Source organism: Cryptotermes secundus, unplaced genomic scaffold (assembly GCF_002891405.2).
Source record: "Cryptotermes secundus unplaced genomic scaffold, Csec_1.0 scaffold1276, whole genome shotgun sequence".
NCBI lineage: Eukaryota > Metazoa > Arthropoda > Insecta > Blattodea > Kalotermitidae > Cryptotermes > Cryptotermes secundus.
The window spans coordinates 127,398-144,652 of NW_019740668.1; the positions used below are offsets into that span (position 1 = coordinate 127,398).

A 17,255-nucleotide genomic window follows, 5' to 3' on the forward strand; every position below is an offset into this window, starting at 1 on the left:
CATATTTCCTGGATGCGCTTGCAGATTTCTTATATTTTTTCTTCTACCCTGAAGATGGAGGCGATACGTTCCTCCGAAACGTCGGTTAACACCACATATACACGGTGCCAAATCCCAGAAGACTGCTTTCTTCAGACGCCTTTTATGTTTACAAGATATTTTTATTCCTTGTGTAATCCAGTGGTCTTTTATTCTGCATAAGAAAACTAGCTTCAGAGGTATTTAGAATTATATATAAAAAAGAGTTAAACTTATAATTTGTGTCCTTATTTTTGAAAACAGGTTCCCACGTTTCATTTTCTAATAGATGTTGAAATTGAGAAATGGTTTCACTAGTTATTTTTCTGGCTCTCTGTTTCAGGGGTGCTAAATTTACTTCTGCAATAATATTATTTACTGTAAGAAACTGAGCATCATGGTAAGAGTGGCCGTTGACTGTAGGAGATGTACAACAAGAGCTTAACCTTGCATTATCTATAATGATATTATCAATGGCTGTGCTTGAGAAATTTTGAACTCTTGTTGCAAAATTTACTGAATGTGTGACAGATTGTATGTCCTTATTAAAGAGTTTACTTGTTTTTTCTGACTGCTTTCATTTAAATAGTTTATGTTTATGTCTCTACAGATTATAAACTCAGACTTTGGATTGTACAGATATTTTAAAGTTGCATCTAGTCTCGTTAGAAATTCATTAACCTCTCCTGAAGGGGCTCTGTACAGGCTTAATACAATTAGGTGAGATGTTTTAGTTACTAGCTGTATTGCACAGATTTCAAAGTCTTGCTCCTTGCAGTGATGAGAAATATCAATTTTACTGAAATGTAGATCTGTTTTAACAAAAATACACTCCTCCCCTCTGTAGGCTCTTTTGGCAAAAACTTGAGCCTAACAGGTAACCATTCATTGAGAGGAGCAGCAATTCCTGTTCAACCCTGTGATGTTCACTTAGACATAATATGTGAGGGTTTATGTTGTCTTATTTCAAAAGAGTGTAGTAATTCATCACTTTTGCTTCTCAAGCCTCTGATATTTTGGTGAAAGATATTTATTGAATTTAATGTTTCTGCATTTTGTCTGTGAATATCCAAGACTGCTGGACTGCAGTTAATATATGTTAGGCATCTTGGTGCTTTTGAATTTTATCTAAAAAAGGAGATGCCCTAGCATTGGTTATAACAGTAATATCGCTTATACCTGACGCATGACCACCAACAACCCTCTCAGCAATAAGCTGTGTGAGCCTCTTCTTGCCTCGAGAGCTCAGGTGCAGGCCATGCGATGTGTAATGTGTATGGAATATGATCCATAGAGTGGAGTAATTTTTTGTATGTTATGAAGTAATTGAAAGTAACTCACACAAACTTTTAATTGACACTAATAAGGAGGTTGGTCTATAAGTAAACGCAGATAGAACTAAATATATGTTGCTGTCTCGTCACCAGAATGCAGGCCAAAATCGTGACATAAAGATAGGAAACGTGTTTTGAAAATGTGGCACAGTTCAGTTGTTTGGGAACAACTATAGCAAATTAAAACCTGATTCAGGAGGAAATTAAGAAGACAAATACAAATCACTCCGTCCAATGTGACATAAAAGTTTTACTACATGAAAACCTGTCAACCCTTACATGTTTCGGTCCTCATGGACCATCTTCGGAGGGAACATCATTACAAGCTGGAAACTACTATCACAGTAGGTGTTTTAATTTAATTACATACACTTGTCCTATAATGCACAGTACGCATAAAATCAAACGTTTCACAATCACAGCATCTTCCTGGTATTGTAAAGTTTTTCAAAAAAGTTTTCTAGATGTTGTTTAAAAACTTATTGTCAATAGTTAAAATCTTATAAACCACGTAGGTTCGCGTCCGTACTCCTATCATCCTTGTATGGGGCAGATTTTGTGCCGCTGTCTATCTTTATAAGGAGGCTCTCAATGTCGTCCAGGGTTTGTTCGTGGCTAGCTGTGTTGTTACCACAGCAGCACAAAATCTGCCCCATACAAGAAGGACGCTAGGAGTACGGACACGAACCTACGTGGTTTATAAAATTTTAACTATTGACAATAAGTTTTTAAACAACATCTAGAAAACTTTTTTGAAAAACTTTACAATACCAGGAAGCTGCTGTGATTGTGAAACGTTTGATTTTATGCGTACTGTGCATTATAGGACAAGTGTATGTAATTAAATTAAAACACCTACTGTGATAGTAGTTTCCAGCTTGTAATGATGTTCCCTCCGAAGATGGTCCATGAGGACCGAAACATGTAAGGGTTGACAGGTTTTCATGTAGTAAAACTTTTATGTCACATTGGACGGAGTAATTTGAATTTGTAATTGTTACCGTGATGGACCAGAATGAAACAAATCAAATTAAGGAGAGACTGAACTTGGGTAATGGTTACTACCCTTCAGTTCAGAACCTTTTGTCTTCTTGTCTGCTGTCTAGAAACATAAAAATTAGAATATACAAAACTGTAATTTTTGCCTGTGGTTCTGTATGGGTGTGAAACCTGGTCTCTGACTATAAGGGAGGAACATAGACTGAGGGTGTTTGAGAACAGGGTGCTGAGGAGAATATTTGGACCGAAGAGAGATGAAGTGACAGGAGGTTTGAGTAAACTTCATAATGAGGAGCTTCATAACTTGTGCTCTTCTCCAAGCTCAGTTAAAATGATGAAGTCAAGGAGGATGGGATGGGCAGGGCATGTAGCAGGAATTTGGGAGAGGAAGAATGCATATAAGATATTGGTGGGAAAGCTGGATGGAAGAAGACCAAAATGTAGGAGGGTGGACAGTATTAAAATTGATCTTAGAGAGAGTGAGAGAGAGATAGGATGGGATGTTGTGAATTGGATTAATCTAGCTGAGGAAAGGGACCAGTGGAGGGCTCTTGTAAACATGGTCATGAACCTGCGGGTTCTGTAAAATGCTGGGAAGTTCTTGAGTAGCTGCACAATTGGCAGCTTCCCAAGAAGGGCTCAGCTCCATGAGTGAGTGATCAGTGAGTGAATTGAAAGTAACTTTAACATGTTGTGGTTTAGATTATCATAATTGTGTGCTGCCATCTGGAAAAAGCAGTGTGACTTCAGATCTCTCCTTACTGCATGTTGAACCATTCTGTATGTAATTGGGATGGTTTTGTTTTTCCCCCAAACTTTTTCAGTTCTGGCTCCTTGTTTGAGCTGCTCAGGCTGGGACTATGTTACTGCAACTGGTCTGACAGGAATGCCAATAGTTAGCAGTTTATTTTAATTCAGAAGAGCACAGCAGTGAAAAGACTGAGATATGTGCTAGACCATGTTGCACCAGTGTGTTCTCATCACACTTTCATTGGTCATTCAGTTGGACACTGTTGTAAGACTTTACAATACTCCACAGTGTTGCGTTATTGTGCACTTTGTTTCACAGTATAGACATTTTTGTATATGCTGTCACTAATATGGGCAGACAGTGTTCTAATAATAATATGACCTGTTGCAGATGAACATTGACAAGAAGCAGGATGACTTCAGGCCACGCCCATATCAGGAGCAGCTGATGAACATCGCAAAGGTGCAGAACACCATCATTTACCTCCCAACAGGTTCAGGAAAAACATTCATAGCAGTGATGCTTATCAAGGAAATGTCATCCAGCCTTGACAAGTGAGTTTTTGTTGGGTTTTTTTTTTCCTTTTTTTTTTCCTTGCTTCTGTTTAGTTACCAGTTTTATGTATTTATCTTTTATTTCAGGGGCAAGCACACCTTCTTTGTGGTAAATACAGTGGCACTAGTGAGTCAACAGGCTGCATACATCAGGCGGCACTCACATCACAGTGTGGGGGAGTACTCTGGGGATCTGAATGTGGACTTATGGTCCAAAGAGAAGTGGCAGGAGGAGTTGTTAGGCCATCAGGTAAGGTGAGCAGATGAAGGTGTTCTGCAGTTTGCCTCTGTGGTGACTGGTGTGCTATACCTGTGCTGTGCTTGTTGTGCAGATCATGGTGATGACATGTCAGATATTCCTGAACCTTCTGCTGCATGGTTACATAAAGTTGTCGGATATAAACTTGCTCATATTTGACGAGTGCCACCATGCCGTAAATGACCAACCGATGCGACAGGTTATGCAGCAGTTTGAGCATTGCCCTCCAGAACTGCAGCCTCGTATTCTTGGACTGACAGCCACCCTGCTTAACAGCAACTGTAAACCTGAACGTGTCGATGAAGAGGTCCGGTCCCTTGAGACAACGTTCCTGAGCAAGGTGGCTACATGTGAGAACATGCCTCTCGTGGACAGGTATGAGTTCTTGTATTACCTCTCATTGACATCTGTGTTTAGCCAGAGATTGAGTTTACTCTTGTTGCCTGCAGGTACTCTACAAATCCTACTGAGAAGGTGGTGAAGTATAGCATAGATAAGAAGACCCCAGGCCTGTCAGTTCTGGAGAAGGGGCTTAAACTATTGAAGAATATTCAGGAGTTTGTGCAAAGCATCCAGTTTGAATGTGACCAAGTTGTGCCACCTCATGAACGACCACCCAACACAGTGCTCATGGACACAAGTCAGGGGAAGATGAACAAGAAGCTAAAGAATCTTCTCACAGATGTTATTTTTCACATTGAGATGCTGGGGATGTTTGGTGGCAGTCAGGCATGCCTTGCGCACATCATACAGTTTGAGCGCTTGCGCAAGAAGGCACAGGAGAGCCTCACGAAAAATGTGTTCATGGCACTGATCACTACCCTTGTGGCAGTGAGGTAATGTAACCTTAATGAGAGAACACAACAATAGTAAATACATGGTCTGCCAACAGAAAACACTTGGATTTCAGGCACCTATAGCTTAGGAATGGAAACAGATATTTGGGTGTAACATTTGAGGTTTTCATGGTGGTGACTATGAAGAAAGCCTTCTTCTGGGTGGCACTGTGTAGAAATTGTGTTAACCGACGTTTCAGAGGAACATATCGCCTCCGTCTTAAGGATAGAAGACGAAGAAATCCGCAAGCGAACCAGCAGAGCAGGTGCAACAGACTGAGTCCAGTCGAGTAAACACAGCTGTATAAGAGAAGGAGAGAAGGAGTGTGGCTACATGGGGAAGTAGTAGAGAAGGGGGGAGGAAGGATCTGGTGGAATAGCCAGCAGGTAGTGCGCCAGAGCCCAGAGTGAACATCAGATCAATGGGCCTGCCTCCAAAGAAATTATCTAGTTTCCTCCGGCCAGCCAAAGATAGCCTGGGACTAAGGACACCAGCTGTATACAGTATCCCATGCGAGTGCGGCAAGATCTATATTGGGCAGACAGGCCATTCTGTGGACACGAGGTTTTTTTTATTGCTCGTGGGGTGGGACTAAGTCCCTGTACTGCAGCCACTTCTGGCCTTTTGTACCAGCCCCAGGTGATAGGTGAGGGTGATTGTGGAGCAATTGGTGGAATTAAGATTGGCAGGGGAGACCGAAGTACTCGGAGGAAACCTGCCCCAGTGCCACTTTGTCCACCACAAATACCACTTGACCTGAACCGGGTTGCCGAGGTGGGAAGACATCAACTAGCCGCTTGAGCTGTGGCGTGCCCTGGACACAAGGTTGAAGGAGCATCAGCGGCACATCCGTCTCGAACATCCAGACAAGTCGGCTGTTGCTGAACACAGCATCGATTTGGGACACCGCATTCAGCTTCAGAATACCTCCATCCTCGCTGCTAAGACCTGTTATATGGATCGCATCATTAGGGAGGCCATTGAGATTGAACTCCATCCTGACAATGTGAACAGAGAGGTGGCGTTGTGTCTCAGCAAGTCATGGAAGCCTCTCATCTGTTCCCTCAAGTAACCTCCGAAATACAGCAGACACTATAGGCCACTCAGGTCCATCGCAGCCCCCGAGCTACAGGGCTAATGCCCTCCATTTAACCTTCCCTTCTCTCCCCCTAACACATACTCTATACCAGCTCTGGCGCACTACCTGCTGGCTATTCCACCAGACCCTTCCCCTCCCCCTCTCTACTATTTCCATATGTAGTCACACTCTCTCCTTCTCTTATACAGCTGTGTTTACTCGACTGTACTCAGTCTGTTGCACCTGCTCTACTGGTTTGCCCACGGATTTCTTCTTGTCTTCTACCCTGAAGATGGAGGCGATACGTTCCTCCAAAACATCGGTTAACACAATTTATACACAGCGCCACATCCCAAAAGACGGTTTTCTTCAGGTAGTCCACCTCTTGCCAGAGGCATAAGATCAAGAGAACAAGGGAGCCACACAATTGTTTTCCTATCTGTTAGCTTGTGAAATATGCATGCAAACAACCACGGACATGATCATAATGAAGGGGTGCACAATTCAGTTGAATAATGCGGTAGTGATGGTGAGGGAGGCGGCGGCAGCAGCATTTTCCAGTGTCTCTAAGAATTAATTGCTTTTAATGATGTCATCATTGAAGAAAAACATGCCAGTGACTTGTGTGTCAGCACACATTGCTGTTTCACTTTAGGACTGTGCCATTCATGTTCTAAATGTTCTCTGGGAGACTAACTGCCCCAGATGATGCAGTTATAGTGATTGACATGTCCAGGTGTGTGAAATTTTGCTTCAGCAGTGAAGATGATGTGTGTTGAATAATGATGATTGGAAATTTGTGCATTCATGTCTACAACAGACTGTGATCTAAGCTGTTTATCACAAGCTGTAAGTTTCTGGACTGCCTGTAATTTCTGTGGTTTTAGATGTAGGCTGTTCTGAAGAATTCTGTGGACTGTTGTTTACAGTGTCTGTAACTGTGCACTTGTTCTGGTGGTTAACTTCTTTGAACTCCATATGCAAGCATGGCTAACACAATCCACACCTTGTCTCTTGTCATCTGGTGGTTTCACACCATGTCCAAATTCATGAAGTCGAATAATGAATTCAAGTTTTGCATAACATAACATGATCTGTGCTTTCTGTTGGATGGTAGACATTGCACTGACTTTGCAAAACATGTCCTCACAGCTGCTGTCTTTTAACTGCAGCTGGGCTGTTCACATAACTGGTGTCAGTAAACCTGTTTGAATTTATCCTGACTCTGCAAGTACCAGTGTATTTTTGGTTCTTGAGTTGCAGGTGTTTGAAATCCCGGCAGTGTTCTTGCAGACCTTTTATCTGAAAACTTTTATGGTCAAGAGAGACAAAGTGAAAAATGGAGAAAATTGCATAACAAGGAACTTTGTAATTTGTGCACATTATAAAGTTTAATCACTCAGGTTGTAGCACATTGAAAAGAGGAACAAAACATACATTAAGAATTTTCATGTACTTTTCACCACCTGACATCTATAATAATGCGTGCTGTATGGTGTCTCAGGAAGCTGTTTGAGGATGAAATGTCTGACTGCGTGGTGAAGTCGCAAATCCACAAATACTCGTCCTACAAGGTGCTGACTCTGTTGGAAGTGCTGAGAAGTGCAATGCCAAAGGAGACTGTTAATGATGACTCTGGTGGCAGTGTCAATGAACTCAGTGATGATTATGTGTCACGCATCCTTGCGCATGAGAAGAAGAAGATGAAGCCCTGTGCCATTGTGTTTGTCGAACGGCGATTCACAGCCAAGGTCCTATGCTTGTTGCTTAAGGTAAGGACATTGACATATTAGAGCCACCAAATGGAGACCATAGGCGAAATTATAGATTTATACAGAATTTCAGTTTGAAAACCTGAAGGTACGAGTATTACATGGCATAGATTTGATGATTACGTTGAATGGACATTATGTAAGTAGTATATGAGGGTACATCCCCACCCATTGCATCTCCCACCATCCCAGGCTGTCCACACTCCTCATTTTTATCACACAAAGTGAGTTTTGCTTGTGATCCTTACAGTTTATCCATAAGTGTCTGTGTTATTTATGCCAAATATGGTTCCCCAATAAGTGAAAGTGATTGTAAGAAATATTGATAGACCAAAGGAAGTAAGGACAGCAAAGTGTGGCTGCAAGCTGCAGTATTTCATTGTGTTAACTATGAGAAAGTGAACATGAATAGAATAATGCAGTTTTATTTGTAACAATAAATATTGTAAACAAGTAATACTGACCTTATTTTAATGCATATTTACTATTAAAACTTATGTTAAAAAGATTGGTGGATTTTTGTGGGACTCTTGAATGAGTTCATGAGTTTCATTTGTAAAGTAATGGGAATATCATTTTTGATTTATGGATTTTCACCTTAGAAACAGTTTTCATGGAACAATTTACCTTCATTCCTGTAATTTGGATGCCTGATTTTTTCAAATTACTTGCTACAAACATTCTATAAATTTTGTGCTAATGCGGACATTTATCAGCATATCTTGTAAACACTGTCGTCAGAATTGTTGTTTCAGTATGTCATTGCCCTTGGTTTCAGCAGCGCTTGAGCTAATGATAATGAGCAGTTTTCTCAGGCTAGTGTTTCTTTTGTGGTGTGATGTCATGAACTTATATCTTCAGTATGCAGGGACCAACATTCTAAGCATAGAGTGGCTGTAACAGTGTTTGTGTGTGTGTTCAGGCTCTAAAGGAGGCGGACAGCGATTTTGATTACATCAACCCAGACTTCATCGTTGGGTTCAATAATAACCCTTTTAATGATACAAGGGAAGGTGCTTTGGAAAAGAAATGGAACCGGGACTGCATGAGGAGGTAGGAGACTAAGTTCATAAAATACACTTCACCAATTTTAAATCTTCAGTTGCTTGTAACCTTTGCTGGCAGTGTGGTGCACCATTGTGACAGCACATGTGCGCAGTCCAGCTGGCCATGTCATGCATTTTCTCAGTTAAATGTGGCCACCAACCTTGTGGCATGTGGATCCTGGCCCTGGCAACTGTATGGGTAGTCGGGCATGGCCGGCTGTGAAGTGAGTGATATATATTTGAGGTATCTAGGTTTTATGTTGATTTCCTTAGTTAATCCAAATTTGTTTTTTGGTGAACTCTGTCAGTGAGACACATTGTTGTTATGCTAGGGAGTGCTGTGTGCGTAACGCAGTTACCCTTGGCAGGCAGTGGACATGTGGCGCCGTCAGAAGGTTAGTGCCAATATTTGTGTTTGTGATGCTGTTTAGAGGTTTCCCTTGGTGCAGCAAGAGACTGCAGCTTGTGTGCTGTGTCTGACGATGTCATGTGTTGTCTTGGGTATCCCCTGTGGAATCTGAGTGGAGGATGGGCCCCAGTGTTAAGTGTTGTTGGTAGTCAGCACAGTTCAGTTATACACGTGGAGTCTTTGTTACCACAGAAATCAATCTTGTACCCTGTAGTTAAGATTATACATGCAGAGTCACCATACCTGTAGATGTCATAACCTAGCATAGTAATGTGATCACCAGATCTGTTAACACTGACTTTGGTGGTGGGTGTTCACTTGGTACCACTTTGGTTGTCAGGTTTTTGAGAGGTCAAACAAACGTGCTAGTGGCATCTGACGTGCTGGAGGAAGGTATTGATATTCAGAAGTGCAACCTCGTTGTAAAGTTTGATGTGCCAAGGAACTACCGTTCGTACATTCAGTCAAAGGGAAGAGCACGCCACCGAAGCAGCCAGTATATCATGATGGTGCCTTGTATCACCACTGGGGTCCCATTCAACACAAAATACAACATCTACAGGGCCACAGAGAATGCAATGCAGACTGTAAGTACAATTTGACATATCTGGACTTTAGTTGTGTTAATCTGTTGCCTTGGAAGACTGTGTATTGTTAACCTCTTCACATGAACCTGTGAATTGATAAGTTACATTGAAATATATGATATCATGAATCATGTTAGTGAAATTTAATAATAGGTACAACGGGATGTGAAGCCAGTGAGCTGGCAGGCTGTCTGCTTTGAGCCACTCTGAGCAATCCTGTGGCTGGGGCAGCTGTTTCACAAGCAAACTAGCCTGCAAATATATGCAAGCACAAGCGCCCATTCTTCTCCCAGGATATCAGTGCGTTCCTTGTCAGCATCACAGTATACGAGGGGGTACCCAAAAGAAATTGAACTAATTTTTTTTTAACTTATTTATTCAAATTTTAAGCACAAACCTTCAATCCCCTTCAAAGTACTCTCCACTTACACTAATACACTTGTCTAGTCTTTTATTCCATTTTTCAAAACATTGTCTAAATTCATCTTTTGAGATGCTTGACAGTGCCTCCATCGTTTTTTCCTTTCATGTCTCTTTTCATTTGAGGAAACAAAAAGAAGGCGCACGGGCAAGGTCGGGTGAGTATGGAGGGTGAGGAACAGGGGTCATACCATTTTTGGTCAAGAATTGTCGTACGGACAGGGCGATGTGAGCAGGGGCATTGTCATGATGGAAAAACCAGTCACCCAACTGGCACAAATCTGGCTGCTGAGCTCCAAGTCACTCCCGACAGCTCCACAATTTCTTCAATGGTCCATTGTCGATCTTCCTTGATGATTTCACGAATTTTTTCAACATTTTCATGTGTTCGGGCTGTGGAAGGACGACCAGAACGAGGTTTGTCATCAGTTGACATTTCACCGTTTTTGAAACAGGAAAACCACTCAAACACTTGAGTTTTCCCCATAGCATCGTCCTTGTATGCCGTTTTTAACATTTCAAGAGTTTCTGTTCCACTTTTCCCGAGCAAAAAGCAGAATTTCACTGCTGCACGCTGTTCACGAAAATCAGCCTAGTTCAGTTTCTTTTGGGTACCCCATCGTACAGTGCCAAGAACTTCAAAGGTGGAGTAGTACTAAAATTAAGAAATTAAAGTTTAGTTGTGCAATAAAAAGATATTTGGGAATGAAGATTTGAATCACATCAAAAAACTCTTCTACAATGTATGCACATCACTTCAACAGCCATGGCTACTATACACATTGGCAGAAGCAGTGGTAAATTTCATAATATCCTTAGGGGGTGTTTAGGCTTGCAGTAGGAACAGGATCTGCAACGAATTTATATTATGTGTGTGTGTGTGTTAGACAAGTCTGAATTGTGACAGTGGCAGTAATTTCTGTCTCGCTCCAATATCACACACACTCCATTTAGAACTGAAGGTAGTTACTGCTTGCTAACTCTGTCCATACTCAAGCTTTATTAAGCTTTCAGGAAGCTTCCTGTTTTCATGGAACTCTGAGTCTGCCACCATCTCTATAAAAGCCCCATTCTGTGGTGTGAATAACTTGTGGACGGTCCTGTTACAGTTGCTCATTGGGCGCACAGAGGGATGCCAGGAGCCGGACAACCTGGAAATTGCCACAGAGCAGTATGACCATTTGGCCCCTCCATTTCTGACGTCCTGCTCAAAGGTGACTCTTGCATCTGCCATTCCCCTGATCAATTGGTAAGGACATCTCATAGCATGTGCCCAAGCACCCAGATTATAGCAGAGACAGTTGGAGTGTGTGCAATAGGTGACGTTATGTTGCAGGTACTGCTCCATGCTGCCTCAAGATAAGTTTACACAGCTGGCACCATTGTGGTACCTAGGGAAAGGTAAAGAGAAGTGCACTAGAATTGTGTTTCTTCAGCTGCCAATGAACAGTCCATTGCGAGAACTTGTTCAGGTGTGTTCACCCTTTATAGCTCAGTTGTAACTGCTTAAACATTAAAAACTCTGCATTATGTCTGTCCAGACAGCATGTGTGTATGTCTCATATGATTCTCACGATAAATAGCACTGACCAGTTATGTTTGTTGTGGAGACTTGTCATGTTTTCTGTGAGGTGGAACTGAGTATTTAAATATCATTCAGACGAACTTGGTCTTCAAAGGATGTCTTTGTTTGCTCTTGTTGCTGAATGCTTGATTACATTTCTGTTCTCAAGGGAAACGCAATGCCAACAAAGAAGCTGGCAAAGCGATCCGTTGCTTTGGAGACCTGCATAAAGCTGTACAAAATGGGCGAGCTCAATGAACACTTGCTGCCTCGTGATCGTCAGGAAACCCTGTTGACTTGTCCTGAACTCTTCCCCCTGTTTAGGGAAGTAGAAATGGAAGATGGTCCACGACCTGGAACCAAGAAGAGCAAGCAAGTTTATCGCAAGGAAGTGAGTTCACTGTCTCATTTACTTGGGGTAGTGTCTGTTTCACCTCAATATCACTGTTGAATTATTTTCATTGTTGCAAAGTTTGTAATGAATATGTTCCTGACATTTGTGAAAGCCAGTCTCATTACTTACTCACTCATGGAGCAGAGACCTTTTTGAGAAGCTGCCAATTGTGTAGCTACTCAAGAACTTCCCAGAATCTTATCTAACCCAAAGGTTCATTACCATATTCACAAGAGCCCTCCACTTGTTCCTATCCTGAGTCAGATCAATCCAATCCATATCATCCCATCCTGTCTCTAAGATACATTTTAATATTTTCCAACCACCTACACTTTGGTCTTCCTAATGGTCTCTTTCCACCTGGCTTTCCCACCAATATCCTATATGCATTCCTCTTCCCCCTCATTTGCCCTACATGCCCTGCCCATCTCATCCTCCTTGACTTGATCATTCTGATTGTACTTGGAGAAGAGTACAAGTTATGAAGCTCCTCATTGTGCAGTTTTGTTCAGCCTCCCATCTCATCATCTCTCTTCAGTCCAAATATTCTCCTCAACACCCTGTTCTCAAACACCCTCAGTCTATGATCCATCCTTAATGTCACAGACCAATTTTCACACCCATACAGGGTGTGAAAATATCACCCACCAATATCCTATATGCATTCCTCTTCCCCCTCATTTGCCCTACATGCCCTGCCCATCTCATCCTCCTTGACCTGATCATTCTGATTGTACTTGGAGAAGAGTACAAGTTATGAAGCTCCTCATTGTGCAGTTTTCTTCAGCCTCCCATCACATCATCTCTGTTCAGTCCAAATATTCTCCTCAACACCCTGTTCTCAAACACCCTCAGTCTATGATCCTTCCTTAATGTCACAGACAAATTTTCACACCCATACAGGACCATAGGCAAAATTATAGTTTTGTATATTCTAATTTTTATGTTTTTTGACAGCAGACGAGAAGACACAAGGTTCTGGACTGAATGGTAGTAAGCATTACCTGAATTTAGTCTCCTCTTAATTTCCTCCTGAATCAGGTTTTGATTTGTTATAGTTGATCCTAGATATCTGGACTGTGCCACATTTTCAAAACCTCTGTTCGCTGTCTTTATGTCATGATTTTGCCCTGCAATCTGGTGATGAGACAGTAACATACACTTAGTTTTCTCTGTGTTTACTACTAGACCAACCTCCTTACTAGTGTCAGTTAAAGTTTCTGTGCTTTTCATTATGGTACAGGGTGGGGCGCAGAAGCTTCCTTTTTTGAAGGCGAATAAAAGAAAAATTATTGCTGATAGACAAAATTTATGTTTAGCTAATGAAATAACACACTTTAAAGTTTTAAATCATGTAGTTTTAAACAAAATATCTTGAAGGTGGTGGCCACCATTCTCTATGCACGGATGCAACCGTTTTCTGAAGTTCCCCTCTGCATGTTCCAACATGTGCACCAGAATTTGGGCTACTTCCTGCCGAATAACATTCTTCAGCTGAAGCAGGTTTGTGGGGCAATGTTTAAAACCTCTGCCTTGAGGTACCCCCATAAAAAAAATCACAGGGCATTGGATCAGGTGAGTGCACTGCCCACGGGATGTCACCTCGAAGTGAGATGAGCCATCTGGGGAACTTTGCCCTCAGAACTGTCATCGAAGCTCGGGCTGTGTGGGCCGTGGCACCATCCTGTTGGAACCAGACATTTCCTAGATGCATTTTTTCAAGAGCTGGTTCAAAAAAGATCTCAAAATCGACTGTCGAATTGCCTCCACATTTTCTGTCGTCATAACGGTCCGTTGTCATCCTGATGATTTTTTCACCACACTCCCAGTTGTCCTAAAGTTCTCTACCCACAAAACAATCAATTTCCGGTCGGGAACCAGACCTCTGGGCTTAATTCCGAAGTGAGTATGGAACGCACACTGCTCACTCATCCACCTCATATTTCCTACTGAGGGGTATTAGAGAGAAACTTCCATGACTGCTGCGTTCGCCGAGCCTATCCCCACTTTTCTGTGACCTCCCCTCCCTTCACAGTGCCTCTTCACAAAAAGGAAGTTTCTGCACCAGTAGATTCACATCATCAGCATAGGCCAACAGCTAATGTGACCCGTTTAATTTCAGTCCCACCTGGTTTCCCTGGACCTTCCTAATGGCATATTATAAAGCAAAGTTTAAAAGCAGTGGCAATAAAGCATCTCCAGTCTGTATAGGAAAATTACCAGACAAATGTTTACTTATACGGATTTCACTGTATGCTTTGTTTAAACACATTTTAATCGGCCTAACTGGTTTCATGGGTACCCCAAACTCTATCAGAATATTGTACAATACTTCCCTCCTAAGTGAATCGTAGGCTTTCTTGAAGTCTATGAGTAGCTGATGTACTGTCTCATTGTACTTCAATTTTTTCTCTCCAGTATCTGACGAATGCAAAGGATCTGATCAGTAGTTGAGTGTTACATCAAAACTCACACTGATGATGCCCAGTAATTTCATCTATGTATGGACTTAACCTTGAGAGAGGAATATTGGATAAAATTTTGTATGAAGGTGATAGCAATTATATCCCCCCATAATTACTACAGTCAATATTTTCACCTTTCTTGTGAACTGGTACAATAATAGACTCCTTCCACTGATCAGACAAATTTTCCATATTCCAAATGGAATTAGCTTATGGATCTTATAACTTAATATTTCACCTCCTGCTTGAATAAATTCTGCCAGAATTTGATCAGTGCCTGGTGCTTTATACCTTTTCAATTTTGCAGTAGGAATTTCAGCCTCAAAAGGGCTAGGATCAAGAACTGACAGCTCAGCTGTAAATATTTCTGCCTCACATCACTGACCCTATGTACACTCACTAACTGAGAGATGTAGTTCTTCCATCTGTTCAAAATGTTGTGGGAATCTGCAGACAGATCACCATTCTCATCTTTCACTAAGTTACTTTTAGGTTGCTAAACCCTCTTAAAGTCATTTATTCCTCTATATGGGTTTCTATGTTCTTGTTCTTGTTGTTAGTTGGAAGCCCATCAATTTTGTCTTTGAGATATTCCCTCTTTTTGTTCCTGAAATGCCTTCTGGTTTCACATCTTATATTGTTCAGATTATCCCCATTTATTTTGCTTGGATTCGTAACTACTGCAGTTTGGCCTGTTTCCTTTGGTCTAATAATTCTGAGCATCCTTCATCGAACCATGGCTTATGCTTCTTCAGTTCATAATAACCTAGACTCTCTTTGGCAGAAGTCTGACATTCTCTCTAACAGTTTCCCAAACTCCATTAAAATCCACCTCAGTTTCTAAGTTTTCCAAAGCTGCGAATGTATTTCAAGTTTCAGTGTGATGCTGCTCTTTATCCTCTATCTTGTTTAATTTCTTGAGATTGAACCCTTCTGTATGAGCTCTGTGCATTGTTTGTTTACTCACTGCCAGTCTCTCCCTGTCTTTTGCCACCACCAGGTTGTGGTCAGTATCACAATCTGCTGCTGTGAACGATCAGACATCAAGTATACATGAATGCTGTCTCCTGTCTATCAAAATGTGATCAATTTGGTTGTGCATCTTTCCATCAGGAGATGTCCAAATAAATTTATGAATGTTGTCATGTGGTAACATCGTACTTGTGACAACAAGATTTTTGGATGTTACAAAGTTTACTACTATAACTCCATTATAGTCACTAATTTCTTATAAACTCTCATTCTAAATTGATGGTTTGTAAATATCTTCCCTACCTACTTTGGCATTGAAATTTCCTAACAAAATTTTCTTACGGTGTTTAGGGAATTTATCAAATATATATTCTAGTTCTTTGTAGAACATGCCCTCCATATCATCAGTTTTATCTTCTGTTGGGGTATGAACATTCAGGACAATGATATCTCACCAGTAACCTCTTAGTATTATGTACGACATCCTATAACTAACAACCTCTGCCCTCTTAACTGCTGATACGATTCTCTTATGTACGAATAAACCTGTACCCAATTCATGGTTCTCATTCCCCTTTCTATAGAAAAATGTATATTTGCCTGCTGGTTTGGTGCCACCTCCATCCCATCTGACCTGTACTCCCACTAAATCTAATTTATATTTTGATATTTCTTCTGTCACTGCCCTGAGCGAACCTTCCCGTTACAAACTTCTGACGTTCCAAGTACCAAATCTCATCCATTTTCTTTCGCTTAGGTTGTTTATCCAAAGAATCTGTCCAGGTCTAAGGCTTCTTGTGATCTTTCGTAACAAGCTTTTTTTTTCTATGGTGAGGAGTTGTTCCATGCCCAACCCCCAAGCTGGGGGACCACACCTTGTCAGCTGTCCCTGACTGCTTATTCAGTATATTCACAGCAACCCCCACCACAACGCGCTATAGGATGCACCATGCCATGGTGACAAGCAGTCTCTAACAGGAACGGTATAATAGCAGTGTGATGTAAGATGTTTGGAAAGTGGACCAGACATGTAGCATACAAGAGTTGTTCGGAAAATGTCTAACAAATTTTGTTTGGAAGATATAAGAAAAGAGACCACTTCTGAGCTAGGACACAGATGGAAGAGTAATTTTGTATATGTTATGGGAAAAGAAGATGACTGTCAGCAGATAGACCAGCGAACACTTTAGTAGAGGGCAGATGACACCTTGTTTAGGCTGTGTTGTATCAAGCATTTATTCTCACAGAGCCCTGGAAATTGTCTGTCTGGCTAGTGGGAAGCCACTGAGAACTCTCTGGGGCATGCCTACAGCATTTGTTTGAAATGTTGCAGTACCCAGCAACAATGAGTGAGTGCTGTCCCAGAGAGGGAATTGAACAGTGACCTGTCTGCCCTTGACCTGGTGCTACAAACAATCGAAACTTAACATTTGTTTGAACTGTCACAGTATCCAGCAGCACTGAGTGAGTGCCGTCCCAGAGAGGGGATTGTACTATACCTGCACACTATTGAACAGCGACCTGTCTACCCTCGACCTGATGCTACAAACAACCGCAAGCTTGTCTTCTACAACCTGTTGCACCAAAGTGAAGGTTTTGCTGTTCTTTCCGCAAAGATGATGCCCAAGGTTGGTCTGTTAACATTTTGCATGATGACTGCGGATTGTAGGCTTCAACAAAACATGAGGCTAGGGGAGATGTAAGACCATACCATGCCCTAGGCAAGCTTTTGTGTTCTCACTTTAGAGGCCTGAGTTCAGTCTCAGGTTAGTCCATGTAAGATTTGTGGTAGGCAA

The 17,255-nt window shown here is 41.6% G+C and overlaps 1 protein-coding gene across 2 annotated transcripts in view; it reads left to right on the forward strand.

Moving 5' to 3' along the window:
- The window catches only part of LOC111872581 (endoribonuclease Dicer), a 45,474-nt gene that overhangs the window by 7,687 nt on the left and 20,532 nt on the right, over window positions 1–17,255 (forward strand). For both annotated transcript variants that reach the window (XM_023866644.2, XM_023866645.2), the window contains exons 2-12: window positions 3,493–3,656; window positions 3,744–3,906; window positions 3,989–4,290; window positions 4,365–4,751; window positions 7,335–7,602; window positions 8,525–8,655; window positions 9,398–9,644; window positions 11,174–11,313; window positions 11,401–11,536; window positions 11,798–12,019; window positions 16,908–17,087. In XM_023866644.2, coding sequence (XP_023722412.1) covers window positions 3,493–3,656; window positions 3,744–3,906; window positions 3,989–4,290; window positions 4,365–4,751; window positions 7,335–7,602; window positions 8,525–8,655; window positions 9,398–9,644; window positions 11,174–11,313; window positions 11,401–11,536; window positions 11,798–12,019; window positions 16,908–17,087 — 2,340 coding nt within the window. The remainder of the gene's footprint in view (window positions 1–3,492; window positions 3,657–3,743; window positions 3,907–3,988; window positions 4,291–4,364; window positions 4,752–7,334; window positions 7,603–8,524; window positions 8,656–9,397; window positions 9,645–11,173; window positions 11,314–11,400; window positions 11,537–11,797; window positions 12,020–16,907; window positions 17,088–17,255) is intronic.